Here is an 18,802-nt window from a genome sequence, read left to right as displayed (position 1 = left end):
TCAAAATTACTCATTATCATTTCAAAACTGTGATGCCTCTAATTAAAATTATAGTTACAAAAAACTCATTGATCAACATTTTATAAATAATAACTGATTAGCTAGTAAAAAGTCACAAGTTATGTTTTTGTATACATTGAATAATGATTTATCTTTTAGGGGCTGTTTGAGATTCCATACTTTTGCTCCTTATAACTTATGGGTTATAAGTTATAAGGTGTTTGGGAAAATTGGATATTATGAGTGTATAAAGTATAAGTTACAACATTGTAACTTATACCTTATGGCTTAAATAAGGTATAAGGAGGTAAAATAAGGAATCTCAAACACCCCCTTAATATGTCGAGGGTTCACATTATCGGAAAAAATGTGCAATTTAAGTTGTTAAAAAAAGTTATGTTTAATTTTCTATATATATGTAATGAACAATTTAAATGTAGTGAAAACTAATCAAATGTTTTCAACAAAAGACCAAAAGCATTGAGCTTCATGTATAAATTGTTTTCACCGACAAAAAAAATATGAAGAAACACATACTAGCAATATTAATATCCTGGAGGCAAAAACTGGTGCCTAATACGTTACATTAACTCAAGCCAATTAAATGAAAGAGAAAAGTTAAAACACTATTAACTTATAATAGCACTCTTAGACATCATTAGTTTTGCCAAGGCCATGTGTTGTTAAAATAACTCGAAAAACGATTTACACGGGTAACCAAACTATTCCACGAGATATGGCCCAACGACAAAACATAAAACATTATTATTAAATGAGCCTACACTCCTGCATCTCCTAACTCGTTAATAACTAATAATGTTTATTAGATCAATAAGTTAACCCAGTAACACTAAAATCATGTTGATAACACAAAAATTACCAATAAAAAGACATGTGCGCAATATATCCGGTGACTCAATGAGTGCCACCTCATTACTACTACTTCCCCGATCACTCTTAATATATCCGGTGACTCAATGAGTGCCACCTCCTTTCCATCTTTTGCTTTATTTTACCAAAGCCCAAAATTATATTAGAGTTTATTAAGTTATATTATTTGTTTACATTAAGCTAGATTGGTAGTATATATTAATGTTAAGTATTGTAATTATACTAAACCAAGGTTTACGGAAGTTAATTGTGTCGGTTCAAGTTCATTGTGAATTAATACAAAGGAATACCAACAACTCTAATCATGATCCTTCGTGAACGCTTAACGAATGAACACAGCAACATTTTCTCTTAACAAGCGTATTCGATTCATTTCATCTTAATAAATTAGTGGTACCTATCAAGTCCCAACTCCCAAGTGAAACTTTGACGGCTTTATGCAATGCCGGGCCTAGTATGTGTCAATTGTCATATATATGAGCCCACCAATTAGACTCAAGTACACTTCAACTGGATCAGCCACATCATCTAAAATTGATGCATTTCTTGGGCCTGCTAGTGCATTGGGCTCTTCTTAAATTAAACAAAGTGTTTGGGCCTATGAGACATGGACTTGGCTTTGGGCTGCTCACTGCTTGGCCCAGTTTTCTTTTTCTTTTTTTTTCTGTCTCTTTGTAAATTAAAGAGAATACTAAACAAAAATAACTAAAAATGCATGTTTTTATTTAATATTCAACGACAAACACTTGGATAATAAAACCATAAATTTAAAAAAACTACACTTTTTTTTTTATTAAAAACTAATAATGCCTGCATTATTTTTTATTTATTTATCAAGAACAAAAACACCCGGTCAACTCCAATTTTTAAGAACTATTAGGTTTTTCATCAAATATTATTCGTTAATGTTTTAACATCAATTTTTAAGAACTATAATTTACCTTCTATAAGTATTTTTTTTAATACTTTTAATTAATAAATTCTTCCATAAAAGTGAATTGGCATGTTCTTTGGATGTGTATCTCAAGTTGCAATTTGTTTTTTCTCAAACTAACAACCGAAGCATTCCTAAATCCTAAGATAATCTATGCCAATTTGTTTTTTCCTCAAACAACGACTTTTGGCTTTTTTGTCACAAGAAATTATTAACTTTTAACACTGGACCATTTTATAATATATAATATCTTTTGGATTATTGTCTTATATTCCAACTTAGAGTATTGACAACTACAAATTTCTCATAAACCATTTAATATTTAATCGAAACAATAAAGTAGATAAAACCAAATAATTTACAACAAACAACTTATTAGAAGACACATGACGATTTAAATAGAAAACTTCAATCAAGGTTACAACTTACAACTGAAACATGATGCATAAGTTTGAAAGCGTATTGTGACCGAGCTAGCTAGAAGCGTACGGCAACAATGTGACTGTCTTTTTATCGCAACCATAAACGTCACAATAAGCTTACGAAGTTAACAAGAACACAGTTACAATGCTAACCATGAACGCCACAATTTTCCATGACGATTCGACAAAACACCCTATAGCCTTCAATACCACTAGCAACCAACATGCTAGCTTCTTCAAGAGTAAATATATCTTCATAATCACTCTACTTTCATAAACCTCGTTAATTTCATCGATTAACTTCTTGCAACTTAGATTTCTCTTTAGTTTTCACGGTCGTTTTTCGTCAATTTCAACAACCCATTTATGCTATTTATAGGGTCTGAAATCAACAATGTATCTATGGAGGCCATATTAAGATGATAAAGGTACAGTTGATAATACTTTGGATGCACAAACTATGCAATTGTGATTTGTACGTTTATATATATAAATATACAACTTGGTATCAACTTTGTGCTACTTGTAAGATAGAAAGATTAATTTGTTTAATAAACTATCAATCCCGTTAATCATGCCTTGCTTTATTATAAGTAGATAATAAATAAAAAGACTTGATGCACATCTAGAAATAAATTATGTCACCAGTGCTTTGATAATTATCATTTTATAGCGTGATATCACACTCCATTGCTAGCTCTTTGGTTAGTCATTTTAGTATAATCTATTTTGGGTAACTACTTATAGAATTTAGATCAAAATGAAAAATCATGATAAATATATTGTTATGAGTAAAGAGGTTTGTAATTCAATGTTATTATGATTTCGATACTAAAAGATCTTTTTGACTTCGGTACCTTGAAGGGGATTCAAGAGGTACTCACACGGCCATTCCCCATCCATCCCACACGCCTCCTCCTCTTTAGCAAGAACTAACAGATTTGTTATCTCCTTTGTAAGTTGTCTTGTAAATGAACTGAACGTTAGTTAACTATTCGTGAACATTTGAAGGAAAGTTCATTTTAAGTGTGCCCATTTAATAAATGAACGGTTATGAACAAATTTCTCTATTCATTTAACTAAACGAATAAACATGAATAAGTGTCTCGTTCGTTCTTTATTGTAATGAACATTTGTTCATTTCAATTCATTCATGTTCGTTCTTCTACTTCTATTATGATTGTTTTGTTTAGTTCATTCATTTATGTTTGTTCATATATTCATTCGTATTTTCTAAGCCATTATACGTTAGTCTAGTTTTAGTAACTTTTTAGGTCCAACACGTTATTGTTTACATTTACTTACTACTGATATTTGCTTGTTTGTATTCAGTAATGTTCATTCGTGAACCATTCGTTTATACTTTAACGAACGAGCATAAAGAAAACATAAACACGTCATTTTCTTAAAGAACAAACATTAGCAAGAAAAATTTTGCGTTTAATTGTTCGTATTGTTCGATTAGAGTAACCTACAATGAATACGAACATGCATCATCGTTCATGTTTGTTCTAATCACTTGCAGGCATATTCGTAGTTTTATGGATTCCATATTGATTGGATACCTTTTCAACTCGTGTAAAAGTTCACATTAGTTCATGCCTTACTAAATGCATCATGAATAAAACCAACAGTGATTTTACAAATATCATGTTTTTGGATTCTTAGAACTTCGAAGTTTATAAAATTGGTGTCTAAAATTATATTGATTGATTCATTTATATAGACATCGAATAATTACAACGACTGTAACGGCTGCAGTTACATCGGTATCTAGAACTTCATTTACTAGCAAGCTATGCTACCAAAGTTTAATTTTCACCCACATTTCGTAACGGGAAAAATGTTCATTACAAAAGGTTTGATTTTCGGGTTGATTTTGACTAAAATTTACATAAAAAAACTTAGATAAAATATATGTCGCAAAGGTATGTTCAAAAACATGGATTAACATGTTGAATTTAATAAATAAAGTTAGATCGGAATCTACCTTATAATTAGTAAAAAGAAAACGATTTTTGGTTATTTTATCACAAGAAATCAATAGTTTTCAAGTAGATATATTTTATTAACATGGTTTAATAATATATCTTGGATTATTGTCTTATGGTCCAACTTATAGTATAAAAAAGGACCAAGTTGTTCATAAACCATTTAATATTCAATTAAAACAATAAGGCAGTTACAACCAAATATCATATAACAAACAACTTATTAGAAGACACGAAGCATGAAGCATAAGCCTAACAATAATGATGCAATGATAATAATTTGAAAGCATATTGCAACCGAGCTAGCTAGAACCATAAGGCAACAAGGTGACTGTCTTTTTATCGCAACCATAAACGTCACAATAAGCTTGCGAAGTTAACAAGAACACAGTTACAATGCTAACCATGAACGCCACAATCTTCCATGAAGATTCGACGAAAAGCCCTATAGCCTTTAAAGCCACTACCAACCAACGTGCTAGCTTCTTCAAGACCAAATATATCCTCATCCTTGCTCCATTGTTATAAACCTTGTTAATTTCGTTGATCACTTTAGTCAAATGGGATTCGTTTTAAAGGCCGGTACAGAACTGCTCATCCCTGTAAAGAGTTTCGCAACATCATCATCACCCATGTCACCTCGGATAATATTCTTACCTTTGAGGTATTTGGCATCATCCTTGGTCATGACAAGCCCACACATCATACCCATGTATTCAATAAGCGGGAAACCATTCGAGTTAGTGGTTAATGTCTCGTAAGCAACCAAGTTTCTTAATATGACTTCCGAGTCATTGTTCAATGTAATTATTGGCAAATAAATATCTTTCCCTTGGATGTCTATATTTTGAATGCCTTGGTCGGCTTCTAGGCTATGAAACTCGAATCCCACGCTATCATGAAGTGTGGAAGTGGAAGGGATTAGGGCAATTCTAGTTTGGGCGAAAGTTTCAATAGCAGAGACCCCGACCATAAACACTTGAGCAATCTGTTTCTCTGGAAGCTTTGAAAAGAAATTTAAACCATCATCAATAGCGGAAATCATCATAGGATGGTGGCCGTGGCCGTGGCCTTGATCGGATCGTCTTGTTTTGGTAAAGGGACATTGTGTATAATTGAATAGTACATATAATGGAGAAGATGGTCTACAACATGAGGAGCTTGTGGCTTTGAACACAACATAAGAGGTGTATGGAGCTCACAAAAAGCTCTATATATGGAAGGCGACACGTTAGTGCCCGAATAGAAGGAATTACCTGATGACGGATGCAAAATATCGTCGATCACAGGAAACACTATATACGGAATTTGGTTCTCTAACATCAATATATCTTGTGCCTCCAATCTTTTCATTGGACCAACTTTGGGTAATTCAGGCGAACGATCACTATTATATTTATAACTATAAGTACGGAACAGATTTAGCAAAAAGAGACCATCAATGGCGAAAATCATACCCAGGGTCGTATCACGATCTTCTAGAAACGTGTCATAATACAAACTAAGCATAGGGGCAAAATCTAGAAATGCATTAAGGAGATTATCCTTAGAATCTTTAAACTTTAGGACACTATGCATGATAGCTAGTTTTTTCTGCTCCATCTTCTTGTAGGGTTGCGGCTGAAAATGATGAATCGGTCCTAGCTCGATTTGTTGTAGTTCATAGGCCTCGGGTTTTTTTTGGGTTAGGGATTTAGGGACATGAAACATCGAAACAGAAGCGGCCGGTACAAATTGGCTTTGGAACTGATGATTCATAATTTCATTAACATCACACACCCATTGATCTTCTTTAGGGTCTGAAATCAATGATGTATCTATGGTGGCCATATGGTGATGATGGTAACACTTGGTGGTACTAATTAGGATACATAAACTATGTAATTGTGATGTGTTTATATAATACATAATTAGGTGTGAAGTTTGTGCTACTTGTAATATAAAAAGGTTAATTCGTTTAGTAAATTATTGTTTCTTTGTTTTTATGATTATAATATAAGAAAAGGCGTCATTGGGTTCTAGAAAAAATTACCTCACCAAAGCTTTGATGGACATAACAAGAATTTGATATATATGCATATGCATATGGATACGAGGAGGCCTATATATATAATAAAATACCAACAAATCATAATAATATATTCTCTCTAAAACACCTCCGTAGTAGGAACAAGAGAAAGTAGAATGCTTAGCTTAAACTGGACCCAAAAAAGATGAATATGTAGATATGTGTGTTTATGTAAACATCCTTGGGCAATATGAGTGTTGGGGTATGGTACTAAAACCCGGTTCTACGACCCTAAATCTATTATGTTTGGCTTATTTTATTACATGGACTAATACAATGTTATTGGGCTGAGGGGGTTTTGTGGAGGTAACCCTAATTGGGCTAGGCCCATTAGGGTACCATGATGGTGGCCATGAGACTCTCTATATAAGGAGGTCTCCACCTCCTTATTAGAGGTGATGCTCAATAAGAGCCACCACCACTTTTTTGTGTCTGTGAACAAGAAATCCTCATGATATCTTAGCGGTCACCTCCACGCCCTCATAAAGCCATCGCAGGTCTCAACATCGCAGGTCTCAAGCACAGCTGAAGAAGAAGATCAAGACGTGGTTCGTTCATCTCAAAATCCGTGGAAACATCGTCATGGATCAGGTCAGATTTCATTTCGTGTTTCGACATTGGCGCCATCCGTGGGACGGCAACGAACTGCCCTTCGATCTTCATCTCGGCTGTCGGATCTCTCCCAGGAAGAACCCAGATCTGGAAGTTTACAGAAAAAAGCATCAAGGCTTGTTCTATTAAAGCTCAAAAAGATCCTTAGATCTAAAAAGAGGCTTCCAGATCTGGGCAAGAAGAAACGGCCTGATTCAAATGATCAGGTCTCCGGATCTGTGATGGTTTTAAATCTGCTCCGAGCTTCAGATCTGTCCAGATCTGATTTACAGATCTAGGTCTAGATTACAGACCTGGATTTTAGGTCCAAAGTTGCAGGTCTGACTCTAAAATTGCAGATCCAGAAATTACCAGATTTCCGCCGCCATGTAACTCACCCCCGCGAATTCTCACTCCGCAGCCGTGCATATGCCGCCGCGGAAACCACCATCTGGGTTTGGCGCAAGAGACCTCAGCCATGCACGCGCACTCACGAGTCACCACTCCATCGCCGTGCATGCGCGCATCAGGCCACGCGCCAAACTTCAAAGGTTGGGAATCCTCATAATATCCCACATGGCTACACGCCAAACTTCAAAGGTTGGGAATCCTCATAATATCCCACATGGCTACACGCCAAACTTCAAGGTTGGGAATCCTCATAATATCCCATATGGCTTCGCGCCAAACTTCAAGGTTGGGAATCCTCATAATATCCCATATGGCTTCGCGCCAAACTTCAAGGTTGGGAATCCTCATAATATCCCATATGGCTTCGCGCCAAACTTCAAGGTTGGGAATCCTCATAATATCCCATATGGCTTCGCGCCAAACTTCAAGGTTGGGAGTCCTCATAATATCCCACATGGCTACACGCCAAACTTCAAGGTTGGGAGTCCTCATAATATCCCATATGGCTACGCGCCAAACTTCAAGGTTGGGAATCCTCATAATATCCCATATGGCTTCGCGCCAAACTTCAAGGTTGGGAATCCTCATACCACATGCTCATGCACCACATATGCTCACGCATCACATATGCTCACGCATATTACACATGCTTACGCATCACATGCTCACACATATCGCTGTCTACACGCACGCGCATGCAACATCTGCGCGTGGCGCATAACACATACCAAAGTCTACGCGCACGCGCATGCAACATCTGCGCCTGGCACGGGACATAATACAGCTCCTAAGACGCCTCGCGCGCAAGCTGGTATTATTATTATAGCTCGTAAGTCGCCTCTCGCGCCAGCTTCATTATTATCACAGCTCATAAGACGCCTTACGCGCAAGCTGTTATTATTCTTATAAGCTCGTAAGACGCCTCGCGCGCAAGCTTTTATTATTCACACAGCTCATAGGACGCCTCACGCGCAAGCTGTTATTTTTCTTATAGCTCGTAAGCCGCCTCACGCGCCAGCTCAATTATTATTCTCAAAGCTCATAAGACGCCTCTCGCGCGCAAGCTTTATTACTCACAGCTCGTAAGCCGCCTCACGCGCCGGCTCAATTATTATTCTCAAAGCTCATAAGACGCCTCTCGCGCGCAAGCTTTATTACTCACAGCTCGTAAGTCGCCTCACGCGCCGGCTCAATTATTATTCTCAAAGCTCATAAGACGCCTCTCACGCGCAAGCTTTATTACTCACAGCTCGTAAGCCGCCTCACGCGCCAGCTCAATTATTATTCTCAAAGCTCATAAGACGCTTCTCGCGCGCAAGCTTTATTACTCACAGCTCGTAAGCCGCCTCACGCGCCAGCTCGATTATTATTCTCAAAGCTCATAAGACGCTTATCGCGCGCAAGCTTTATTACTCACAGCTCGTAAGCCGCCTCACGCGCCAGCTCAATTATTATTCTCAAAGCTCATAAGACGCCTCTCGCGCGCAAGCTTTATTACTCACAGCTCGTAAGCCGCCTCACGCGCCAGCTCAATTATTATTCTTAAAGCTCATAAGACGCCTCTCGCGCGCAAGCTTTATTACTCACAGCTCGTAAGCCGCCTCACGCGCCAGCTCAATTATTATTCTCAAAGCTCATAAGACGCCTCTCGCGCGCAAGCTTTATTACTCACAACTCGTAAGCCGCCTCACGCGCCAGCTCAATTATTATTCTCAAAGCTCATAAGACGCCTCTCGCGCGCAAGCTTTATTATTCTTAGCTCGTAAGTCGCCTCTCGCGCGCAGGCTTTATTATTCTTAGCTCGTAAGACGCCTCACGCGCAGGCTTTATTATGCTACAGCTCGTAAGACGCCCCTCGCGCGCAGGCTTTATTATTCTCAGCTCGTAAGTCGCCCCGCGCGCCAGCTTAATTATTATTCTCAAAGCTCATAAGACGCCTCTCACGCGCAGGCTTTACTATTCTCATAGCTCGTAAGGCGCCTCACGCGCAGGCTATATCATTCTCAGCTCGTAAGACGCCTCTCGCGCGCAGGCTTTATTATTCTTAGCTCGTAAGTCGCCTATCGCGCGCAGGCATTATTATTCTCATAGCTCGCAAGTCGCCTCACGCGCAAGCTTCATTATTATTACAGCTCGTAAGCCGCAACTCGCGCAGGCTCTATTATTATAGCTCGTAAGCCGCCTCACGCGCAGGCTTCATTATTTTTACAGCTTGTCACCATCATGGGAAAAACCTCCCAAAACTCAGACAATAAAGACAAGGCCAAAGAAAAGGGAAAAAACCGCCTCACACCTTATAAAGTCCAGCGCTCCACCTAGACGCTTGCGCGCCCAGGAGCAACACTGGACTTGGGGGGCTTGTAGGGGTATGGTACTAAAACCCGGTTCTACGACCCTAAATCTATTATGTTTGGCTTATTTTATTACATGGACTAATACAATGTTATTGGGCTGAGGGGGTTTTGTGGAGGTAACCCTAATTGGGCTAGGCCCATTAGGGTACCATGATGGTGGCCATGAGACTCTCTATATAAGGAGGTCTCCACCTCCTTATTAGAGGTGATGCTCAATAAGAGCCACCACCACTTTTTTGTGTCTGTGAACAAGAAATCATCAGGATATCTTAGCGGTCACCTCCACACCCTCATAAAGCCATCGCAGGTCTCAACATCGCAGGTCTCAAGCACAGCTGAAGAAGAAGATCAAGACGTGGTTCGTTCATCTCAAAATCCGTGGAAACATCGTCATGGATCAGGTCAGATTTCATTTCGTATTTCGACAATGAGATATGTATAAAAGAAACAAAAGAGAAAGAATTTTTTGTCATGAGGGGATGACTGGGGAAACTACGAGTGGTTATTGTGAATGACTGTTGTAAAATATCCGTGGTGGTTGCTAATGTTTTAGAGAGCGTATTATTTTTCTTTTGCTAGAATTAAGGATGCCTTGTTGTTTCGTCTACTAAGCTCTCATGAGATTAGGTTGGGTCTATTAGGATGGTTATTATGAGCGATTGTCATGAGCTACCAACGTTGATGGGCCGATGGCTAGGCTTTAGGATGGTTATTGTCGTGAGCTAGGGTGATGGTTTAGTTTGTACTCTTGACAATGGCAATTGTATGGGTTCCTTCACCTCAAGTTTAATGCTTTTTCACAAAATATAATCATATGAAAATTGTAACCCTTTTTTAATCATCCAACAAATCTTTTAAATTTTTAAATGGTCTACTAACTAAATTCATCACATCAAATACACTCGTTTTTTTTATTTGAGCAAAACTCTCATCTAAGACCAACACCCGTAAACACTTGCTCGAGGCAGGATAGTGTGGTGAGATAAAACTCGTTCAGCTCAAGTATCCAACGAATAAAAGTGAAAGTCATCTAGTCTTTCATCATTATCCCGATGTCGCTAAAACTAAATGCTGAAGGAGATGATTTGGTGAGACAAAACATTTTGAAATGAGTAAACCGCGGTTTTCGTCCATGTTTGTCCAAATCTGCAGTTTCAGTCCAATAGTTTCAAATTTGCGATTTTCGTTCATGTGGTTTCATTTCACTTGCAATTAAATCTGATCCCACTAACCCCGTTAAACCCATGAGTGTGCCCCTAATTTAAGGGGTAGTTTTGTCATTTTTTCCTCAAATACAAACCAACCCTTCCATGAAATGGGCTTGCGAATTATGGTTGGGGTTTATTTGTGGAGAAAAATGACAAAATTGTCCCTCCTCACGTGAGGGACACGTTGACGGGTTTAATGACCAAACTTAACAGGGTTGATAGAATCGAGTTTAATTGCAAGTGAAATGAAACTACGATGACAAAACTCACAAATTTAAACAAAACATAGAGATGAAAACCGCATATTACTCTTTTAAAATAGATAAAAGAAAGTAAATCGTAAAAAAAACTAATAACCACTGGTAGGTATGGATTGTGTTCATGCTGGTGTGGGGTTCAAAAAATACAAATCTGTCACTATAACGACAAACAAAACATGGGCCCACCTTTTGTACTCACCATACATTTCTTCATAAGTTTTATTTTAAAAATATATATAAAGTTAAAATAATTGATAACAATATTATATTTCCATATGTACTCCAATTGGCTCAATAATATTATACCAATAATAAGTTCATCTTCTCAAAACACAACAAATGGCTAAAAGTCTAAAACCACAATTAACTTATTCAAAACATATAATCTGCTTTCCTACTGGATCAAAGACGAAAATACCCCCAAGTGGTCCGTAACAAAATTGACCAACGTCTGGGTCGAGCTCGAACCACTGACCTGCACCAACGCCTCACGAGCCAACACCAACGTGCCCGAAATACTAACCAAAAACGTTATCGCCTTAGCCACGGCCCGAACCTGCTTATCCGCCTCTTTCTTAATCCGAACACTCGGCACACTTTCATAAACCTTATTCAACTCCGCAACAGTCTTTCTCAAGTTCGACTCCCCGCTCATATTCGGGAGCGACCGCCCTATCCCGTTAAACAATTTAACAATCTCCTCGTCTCTCAACTCGCCTTCGATAATATTCAACTCGCGTAACACCTTCACATCTTGCGCGTTATCAATAATCCCGCACATAAAATCCACATACTCCGTGAGCTCGAGCCCGAACCCACCCATTAAACTATTTTTCGCCATTAGTTTTTCGTACGCCATCAAGTTTCGTAAAACAACCTCGGTGTCGAAATTAAGCTTGATAACGGAAGGTAAACGCTCCCGTTATCAAAGCTTATGTTTCGAATCCCTTCCTCGGTTTTCAACAACACGAATTTCACCCAGGCCGTGTCGCCGAGTTCAGAAACCGAGGGCACCCGAATCTCTTGAATCGAGGATTCCTCCCCCGTTTCGTATAATAATTTCTCGAGATTCTGCAGAATCCCGAGAAAGGGTTTGGCGGCCGGGATTATCCCAGCCGCTTGGATTACCGCTTCCATTAATTCCTCGGTTGAGGGTTTTTAATTCGGGACACTCCAGGGTTTCGTGAAACTAACATCTCGCGAAACCTTTTCGTTGTTAACAATCGAGTGGTACGTGTAACAAAGTAAATGGTTAACACGCAGAATTCGATATTCTCTTTCGAGAGAATAAAAGGCAAATTCATTTCCGCAAAGTGACGAAACTTCGCTTCCCAAAAATCGTCAACGCTTTCGCAGCTTTCGCTCTGCGAAAGCGTTTTTTCGATTTCTTTTAATACAATTAATGGAATTTGGTTTTCTAAAATGATCAAATCCTTTTCATCAATAGCAAAGCCTTTTTCTAAGTAAACTCCCAATTGGTCTAGCAAAAAGAGTCCATCGATAGCGAATAACCACGCGAAAGCGTCTTCGTCCATCTCCGGGAACGTGTCGTAGCAAGGCGAAACCACGGGTACGATATTTTTAATATTTTGGACTACTTGATCTTCTAGATCAAGAGTTTGGTAAGGTTTTAGGACCCGTTTAACCGCGGTGAGTTTATTTTGTTGCATGTTTTGGTACAGCTCGGTCCGAAAATGATGTTTCGGACCGAGCCCTATACGCTGAGGCTCGTAGGCCTCGGGTTTTTCGTCTTTGAGGGTTTTTGGGATTGAGAAAATGGAAAGTGGTGGGGTGTCAATGGGTACGGCTATTTGTGTTTTTAAGGTTTTACGCATTTGATCGACCCATGGTTGGTCGCCGGTGGTCGGAGCGATGAAGGGGTTTACGGAAGCCATGTTTGATAGAGTCAAGATTGGTTTGTTGGAAGTGTACAAGTGTACAATGATGTTTGAGTAATGTATTGTATAAAACAAATGGCTTTGGTTGGTGCGACATGATTCACGTGGTGTTTAAAGATATGGTTGGTTTTTTATTTTTTTTTTATATTAATGAGGCATGTGATCCATTATTCAAATTATAGATATTAAATAATGTAGCATGTGATAGCCAACACGCGCAATTATTGTCTTGGTAATATTATTTTTTAAATAAATATTACTTTTACTATATTTCACACCAATTTTTTTTTACTGTCAGTTTAGATTATTGACGGAAAACTAACCTACCTGATTAAATTTTATTTCACTCTTAAAAGAAAACATACCGGTAATTATAAAAGGTATATAATATATGTTGTTACTTGATTTGAATATGGGTTCTTTTTTGGAAAGATATATCGCTATCAAACGAGCCAGCCTCACATTGGCACCACTACAATAATATTACTTTAGTAATTTTTTTATTTATTTTTATTTCTTTTTTGAAAAAGCTTTTTTTTTCATAAAATGATCCAATTAACACAAACCGAGCTACATCTGGATAATGGATACTTGTTTATTATATGTTGTCGATAAACGCTGTCGGAGCTGGTCCGACGTGGCAGTGAAACGCTGGCCTAACACAACGACGTTAGGATGGGAGGTATTGAATTAAATACGGAAGAGGGTTAGGTGGTTGATGTTAAGGCTGGTGGTTGACGCGGAGTGGGTTAACGTTGGTAGCGTTAGGCGATAACACCAGCCTAAATGTTAAAGAAAATGGTTAAAGTTCTCACGAAATGACAATTTAGGTTAACTGATTGACCAAATTTGCTTGGTGTTAGTCAAAGTTTAGCAATTAGAGTTCAAAAATACTCCTTGGTATCTAATTATGAACAAATAAATACCAACAACTAATTTGACTTGGCTTGAAATGGCCATAAATTTGATAATTGTTATCAAATACTTGGTGAAACTGGTGTTAATCCTCGGGTATTAATCAACTTTGGACGAGGGTTGACTGAATTCAGGAGTTAAATCTGGTGAGATGAACTCATATGGTTTACAATTCAAGCAAACACTCAAATTATCCGTTTTATTAGACGATTTACCTTATTATTAACCACGAGAAGAGTTTGGTGTAATCCTTCACTTTTCAAATGTGTAAGACATATATGCTAGTAATTGCAAGTAATTTTGTAAAGGATCAAATCAACTTTTTTACTTTCATTGTTTTCTGAATAATAAATATCCATAATATGTTGTTATTGTGGTATGCCGTTCACACTCGTAAATATAAGGTTGTAGATTCAAATATTAACAAGTGTAAAATAAAAATGAAATTATATTCTTAAAAAAATGTGAAGAACCGGTCCATGACTGATAGGGTTCCAATTCATTTTTTTTGTTACTACCATTTATGGTTGTAAAAATCCCGCTTAAGTATCGATTAATCGATAGCTAGTATCCCATCGACTAGTCGCTAATTAACCGCTATTTGGTCAAAATCAACTAAAATAAAAAAAAATTATATATATAATTTAGTATTTATATGTATATTTGAAAAATTACATATAAATTCCAATTTAACTGATCTCTATTGATCTTGGTTAATCGCTAGTTTCTATCTCATCACGCCAGACTAGCGCTAACGATTTCTTAAACAATGCTTCCATTTATATGTTAAAAGAAAGGCAAATGGCAATAATGGAGGATGGATGGCCAATTGGCCACCTAATTAAGATAAGTCAGAAACAATTGTGAAGATAGGAAATATCATCCTAAAATAACATGGAAGTAAATGATTGTCGTTTTTTGTTGATATTTGTTACTTGTTACTTAATTTAGTCGTACAAAAATAAATACCAGTATTTTATATTTTAGTTAATAAACACTTATGTTTGTACAAAAATTCATGAATTATTCAAATCTTTTTACTTGTAAAAGAAAATTTTGTAATACAAAAATTCTAAAAAGGCTGAAAAAAGTATTTAATTTAGGTACCCAAAAATATAATATAAATATTTTTAAAATTGGTTGGTAAACATTCGACTCTCCTTTTCATACAGAGTTTCCAATTTTAAATCTTATATACTAAAAGACATTTTCTATTAATTTATTTTTTTTAACTCAAAATCGTTCTAGCCACCGAATCATGTCACCGCTTTCAACTGCTAGGTATAAAAAACAGATCGGTAAAACTAGTAGCGAACTAGCGATCCAACACTAAAACTGGCGAGTAGTCAGATTCCCTCTAACGGGCAGGATTTAACAACATTGAATGCAAGGACGCCTCATCAATAACGTGCAATAATTTGTGTAAGCTTGTATAATAAGTCAAAGCTAAAGATAATGTACCATGACCTTCACCTCTGATCGGTCCCCATAAGCAAACAATGAATACGGCAAATTGTCAAACAACATTATTGCTTATAACAAATATATTATTTTATTTTATGAACAAACTATAGGTTTACTATCAATTTGATGTAAAAACAAGCCTTTTAAAAATCTAGCTCTAACTTTGTTCAAGATAGATATTGTAGAATTGTATATATTTTTAACATATTATTGCAGTTCAACATTTTTAAATGATGGTTTAAACAAAAAAAATACCTTATTTATTAAACTAAAAACCAGATTATTTATTTATATTGTTCAACACACTATAATAAATTAATAATATTAACCGTGTATAATTTAGAACGAATTTAAAAATAATGCATTTCTTCTGTTTATGTATGAAAATATGGTGTATATGTCGTGATCTAATAAAAACAAGTATATTATCGTGTTTTAATTACATATGCTACTGCTAGTACAGACCACAGACAAATAATGTCATTACCACATAGAATTAGTAAAAATGTTAGTTTATTACCTAAACTAAAGTATACAAACAATGTCAAACGTTCTTTTAGGATAGTTGTAAAAACAATTGTATAAAAGAATTAATTTTAAGTTGTAACACAAAAACAAAGGAAAATCAATCACCGCATTCTTTGTTTAGCAAATAATCAGTTCAACTAATATAATTCTAGATAGGAAATCACATAGACATGATTTTGTTTAATCTTGTGAGTTCAGTTAATTAACCAACCTAACATCAAATTATTCCCAATGAAAAAAACCCGAGAAATGATGACTTGAGTAAAATTAAAAGGACCCCAAATGATTAAATAAATCGAATAGGCAGTTAAATTCAAAAGCCTTAACATGCCCACAAAATTCGAACTTAATCCAATAACCCTAAAAGTCTAATGATTACGCATATAAACCCTACACCCGAGATGATCATCGACTCGTCTAGTCTTGCATCTTGATGGTGAATTTTGGTTGTTCTCGATTCACGTTGTTTTACAATTTCTTTATAATTCCCTTTTTGTTGCATGAGCCCAATAAATGTTCTGCCCATCAGCCCATGTAATACGAGCCCAAACATCACAATTTTATTTAAGAACTAGTATTTAGACCCGCCGCGTTGCGGCGGGGTGGGTTTAGTGTTACATTTGACCCATTTGAAGTTGGTAATGTACAGCCATAGAAACCGCATAATTTACATTTTGCCCATTTGCGCTGGGTTTTGAAGACGGTAATGTACAGACAGAGAAATTTGACATTATTATATCATTTGTTACAAAATGATCATAGATGTTGCGATCATTAGCCATTCGACCTATCCCGACACATGATTGTGAAATCATTAGCATCAGAGTTACTCTGACATGGTGTTGACACTAATTGTACAATTTCTTAGAGTAAATCTTCATTTAGCTTGGAAGTGGCTATAAACTATATTGACGTATAAGGCACCTGCATATATAATGGTTATGATTTATCTATTATAATAGTAAACAAATAATTAACACACATGACCTATAATATATCAAGAAAACCTTTTACTTTGAAACAAATACCGATTTACTTGACTATATTTGAATAAGAGCGTCACACTGTACTTTCTATATATAAATAAGACGGTATTTACTTACTATGTATCAACATCACACCTCTTACTTACATCTTCTTATTTTCATGAAATTAAAACAAAAAATAATTATCAGTCATGATTGTCCCCTGACCAACAGTGTCCTAGACTTGAAGTTTATGTTTCATTTGTTTGCCACCAACCTCTATGGTCCTAATCTTAATATCAAAACTACATTAGCTGAGACCGAAGTAGTATTATCAATATTCCCTTAGACGACTTATAACTATAAATGTAAATGTAAACTTGCGTCTTGTTCGAACTCAACTAAATTCAATAAATTATTAATGTCAAGTAGCAACAATCCAATGCTTGCCAAAATTATATAAACAATGGTAATTTAGTAAAACACCCATGCAATTCAAATTCAAATTCAAATTCATTCAAGCTTTTAATCAAACACATAACTTGCAGGTCAAAAAAAAACACACAAATAGAAAACTAACATCAAACCAATTAGGATGAAAGCAATTGTCCACGTATTATACCTCAATTGTAAACCGAGGAAGGAGAGCAACAAACCGAAACACGTACCCGTAACTATGTCACCGAAAGCGTCCAACCAAATCATCGACCATTGTAACTTCGGCGTCAGAAACCTAACATGAGTTTTGCAAATGATTTAAGTTTTACAATTAAGAGCCAATATTTTGATGTGCTTAATTAAGGAATAAATATAAAACCATTGCTTATAGGTTCCTAATAGTATGTTTCGGAGACAAACCTTCACAGAAAACAAACACGTAGAACGGAAAACATACCACAAACCACATGAAAGCTGGTTAAACTGAAACCTGTGAACAAAAAAAACACACCATTATGCATGAGTAGAAAATTCCAGTAATTTTATATCCACTAAACATCAATATCAAAGGGCGAAACATTCAAAAAAAACTGTTCCTTCAAAACTATATAAGGTTTAACAATTTATATACATGCACATAGATAACATTCCTATTACCTAAGTCCATTGGGATCCCATCAATTTATGAAATCAGAAGCTTCACATTAACCTCATATAGGGTTTCTGCAATTTGGGGTTTTGATGGCCACCGGAAGCCTTCATATTTCGGACACACAGACGCGATGAAACATCACCGTCCTAGATAATGTCATCCATTGAAGTCGAAGTCTATGTCAATAAGATAGGAAGAGAAAGAAAGAGAAGGTGAATATGAGATGAATGAGTGACGGTGGGCGTACACGTTAATAACATGCACTACAAAAAAAGTGACTATTAGAGACTAATATACCAGTCTCAAATATATAATATCTAAGACTGATTTATCAGTTACTGATAATATTAGGGACTAATTATTATGTGACTGATGATGTAAACATTTACATGTAAGTTTTTTATTAATATTATTGATGTTTACACCGGGACAATTACAGACTAATGGCAGATAGACGGGCAACAAGCTGCGCCGCTACCCCTTTCTGAATAGCAAACTCTACCCTACTAAACACAACGTTCCCTTTAGCATGGGCGGAGTTACTGCTGACCACCTGCTGAACCCGCTTAAGGAACTGAACCGCGTCAGGGCCGAGAGCGCCAAAGGTGTCAAAAGCAAACGGTATGAACACGTACTGATCGGTCGCTAATATCTTGACACCTCATAAGAGACTAAATTCCAGTCTCAGATATGTTTAAGTAAGATAAGGATTTGGAGGGAAACTTATTAGCGACTGAATCTCAGTCCCAAATATGCGGTGAATAATGGCAAATATGTATGGCAACTAATTTTTAGTCTCTAACATGGAACGA

The 18,802-nt window shown here is 36.5% G+C and overlaps 2 protein-coding genes, 1 long non-coding RNA gene and 1 pseudogene across 3 annotated transcripts in view; 1 reads left to right on the top strand and 3 right to left on the bottom strand.

Moving 5' to 3' along the window:
- The window catches only part of LOC143568847 (110 kDa U5 small nuclear ribonucleoprotein component CLO-like), a 277,562-nt gene that overhangs the window by 29,350 nt on the left and 229,410 nt on the right, over window positions 1-18,802 (top strand). The gene's annotated exons all lie outside the window — the stretch shown is intronic.
- LOC143566439 (uncharacterized) lies at window positions 4,795-6,068 on the bottom strand. Its single transcript, XM_077053144.1, has 2 exons — window positions 5,495-6,068; window positions 4,795-5,234 (listed from the first exon to the last, which is right to left on the bottom strand). The coding sequence occupies exons 1-2, from the start codon at window positions 6,066-6,068 to the stop codon at window positions 4,795-4,797; spliced, it is 1,014 nt and encodes a 337-aa protein (XP_076909259.1).
- LOC143568838 (putative UPF0481 protein At3g02645) lies at window positions 11,417-13,191 on the bottom strand (annotated as a pseudogene).
- Window positions 17,436-18,157, bottom strand: LOC143567421 (uncharacterized). The gene is made up of 3 exons (XR_013141413.1): window positions 17,996-18,157; window positions 17,765-17,828; window positions 17,436-17,633 (listed from the first exon to the last, which is right to left on the bottom strand). It is a non-coding gene; the product is annotated as an uncharacterized LOC143567421 (long non-coding RNA).

This window comes from Bidens hawaiensis, unplaced genomic scaffold, assembly GCF_021521415.1.
Source record: "Bidens hawaiensis isolate Kalapana, Puna unplaced genomic scaffold, B.hawaiensis_p1.1 tig00001236_1, whole genome shotgun sequence".
In the NCBI taxonomy this organism is placed as follows: domain Eukaryota; kingdom Viridiplantae; phylum Streptophyta; class Magnoliopsida; order Asterales; family Asteraceae; genus Bidens; species Bidens hawaiensis.
The sequence above is the reverse complement of the archived record's forward strand: the minus strand, read 5'-3'. Positions and strand labels throughout refer to the sequence as shown.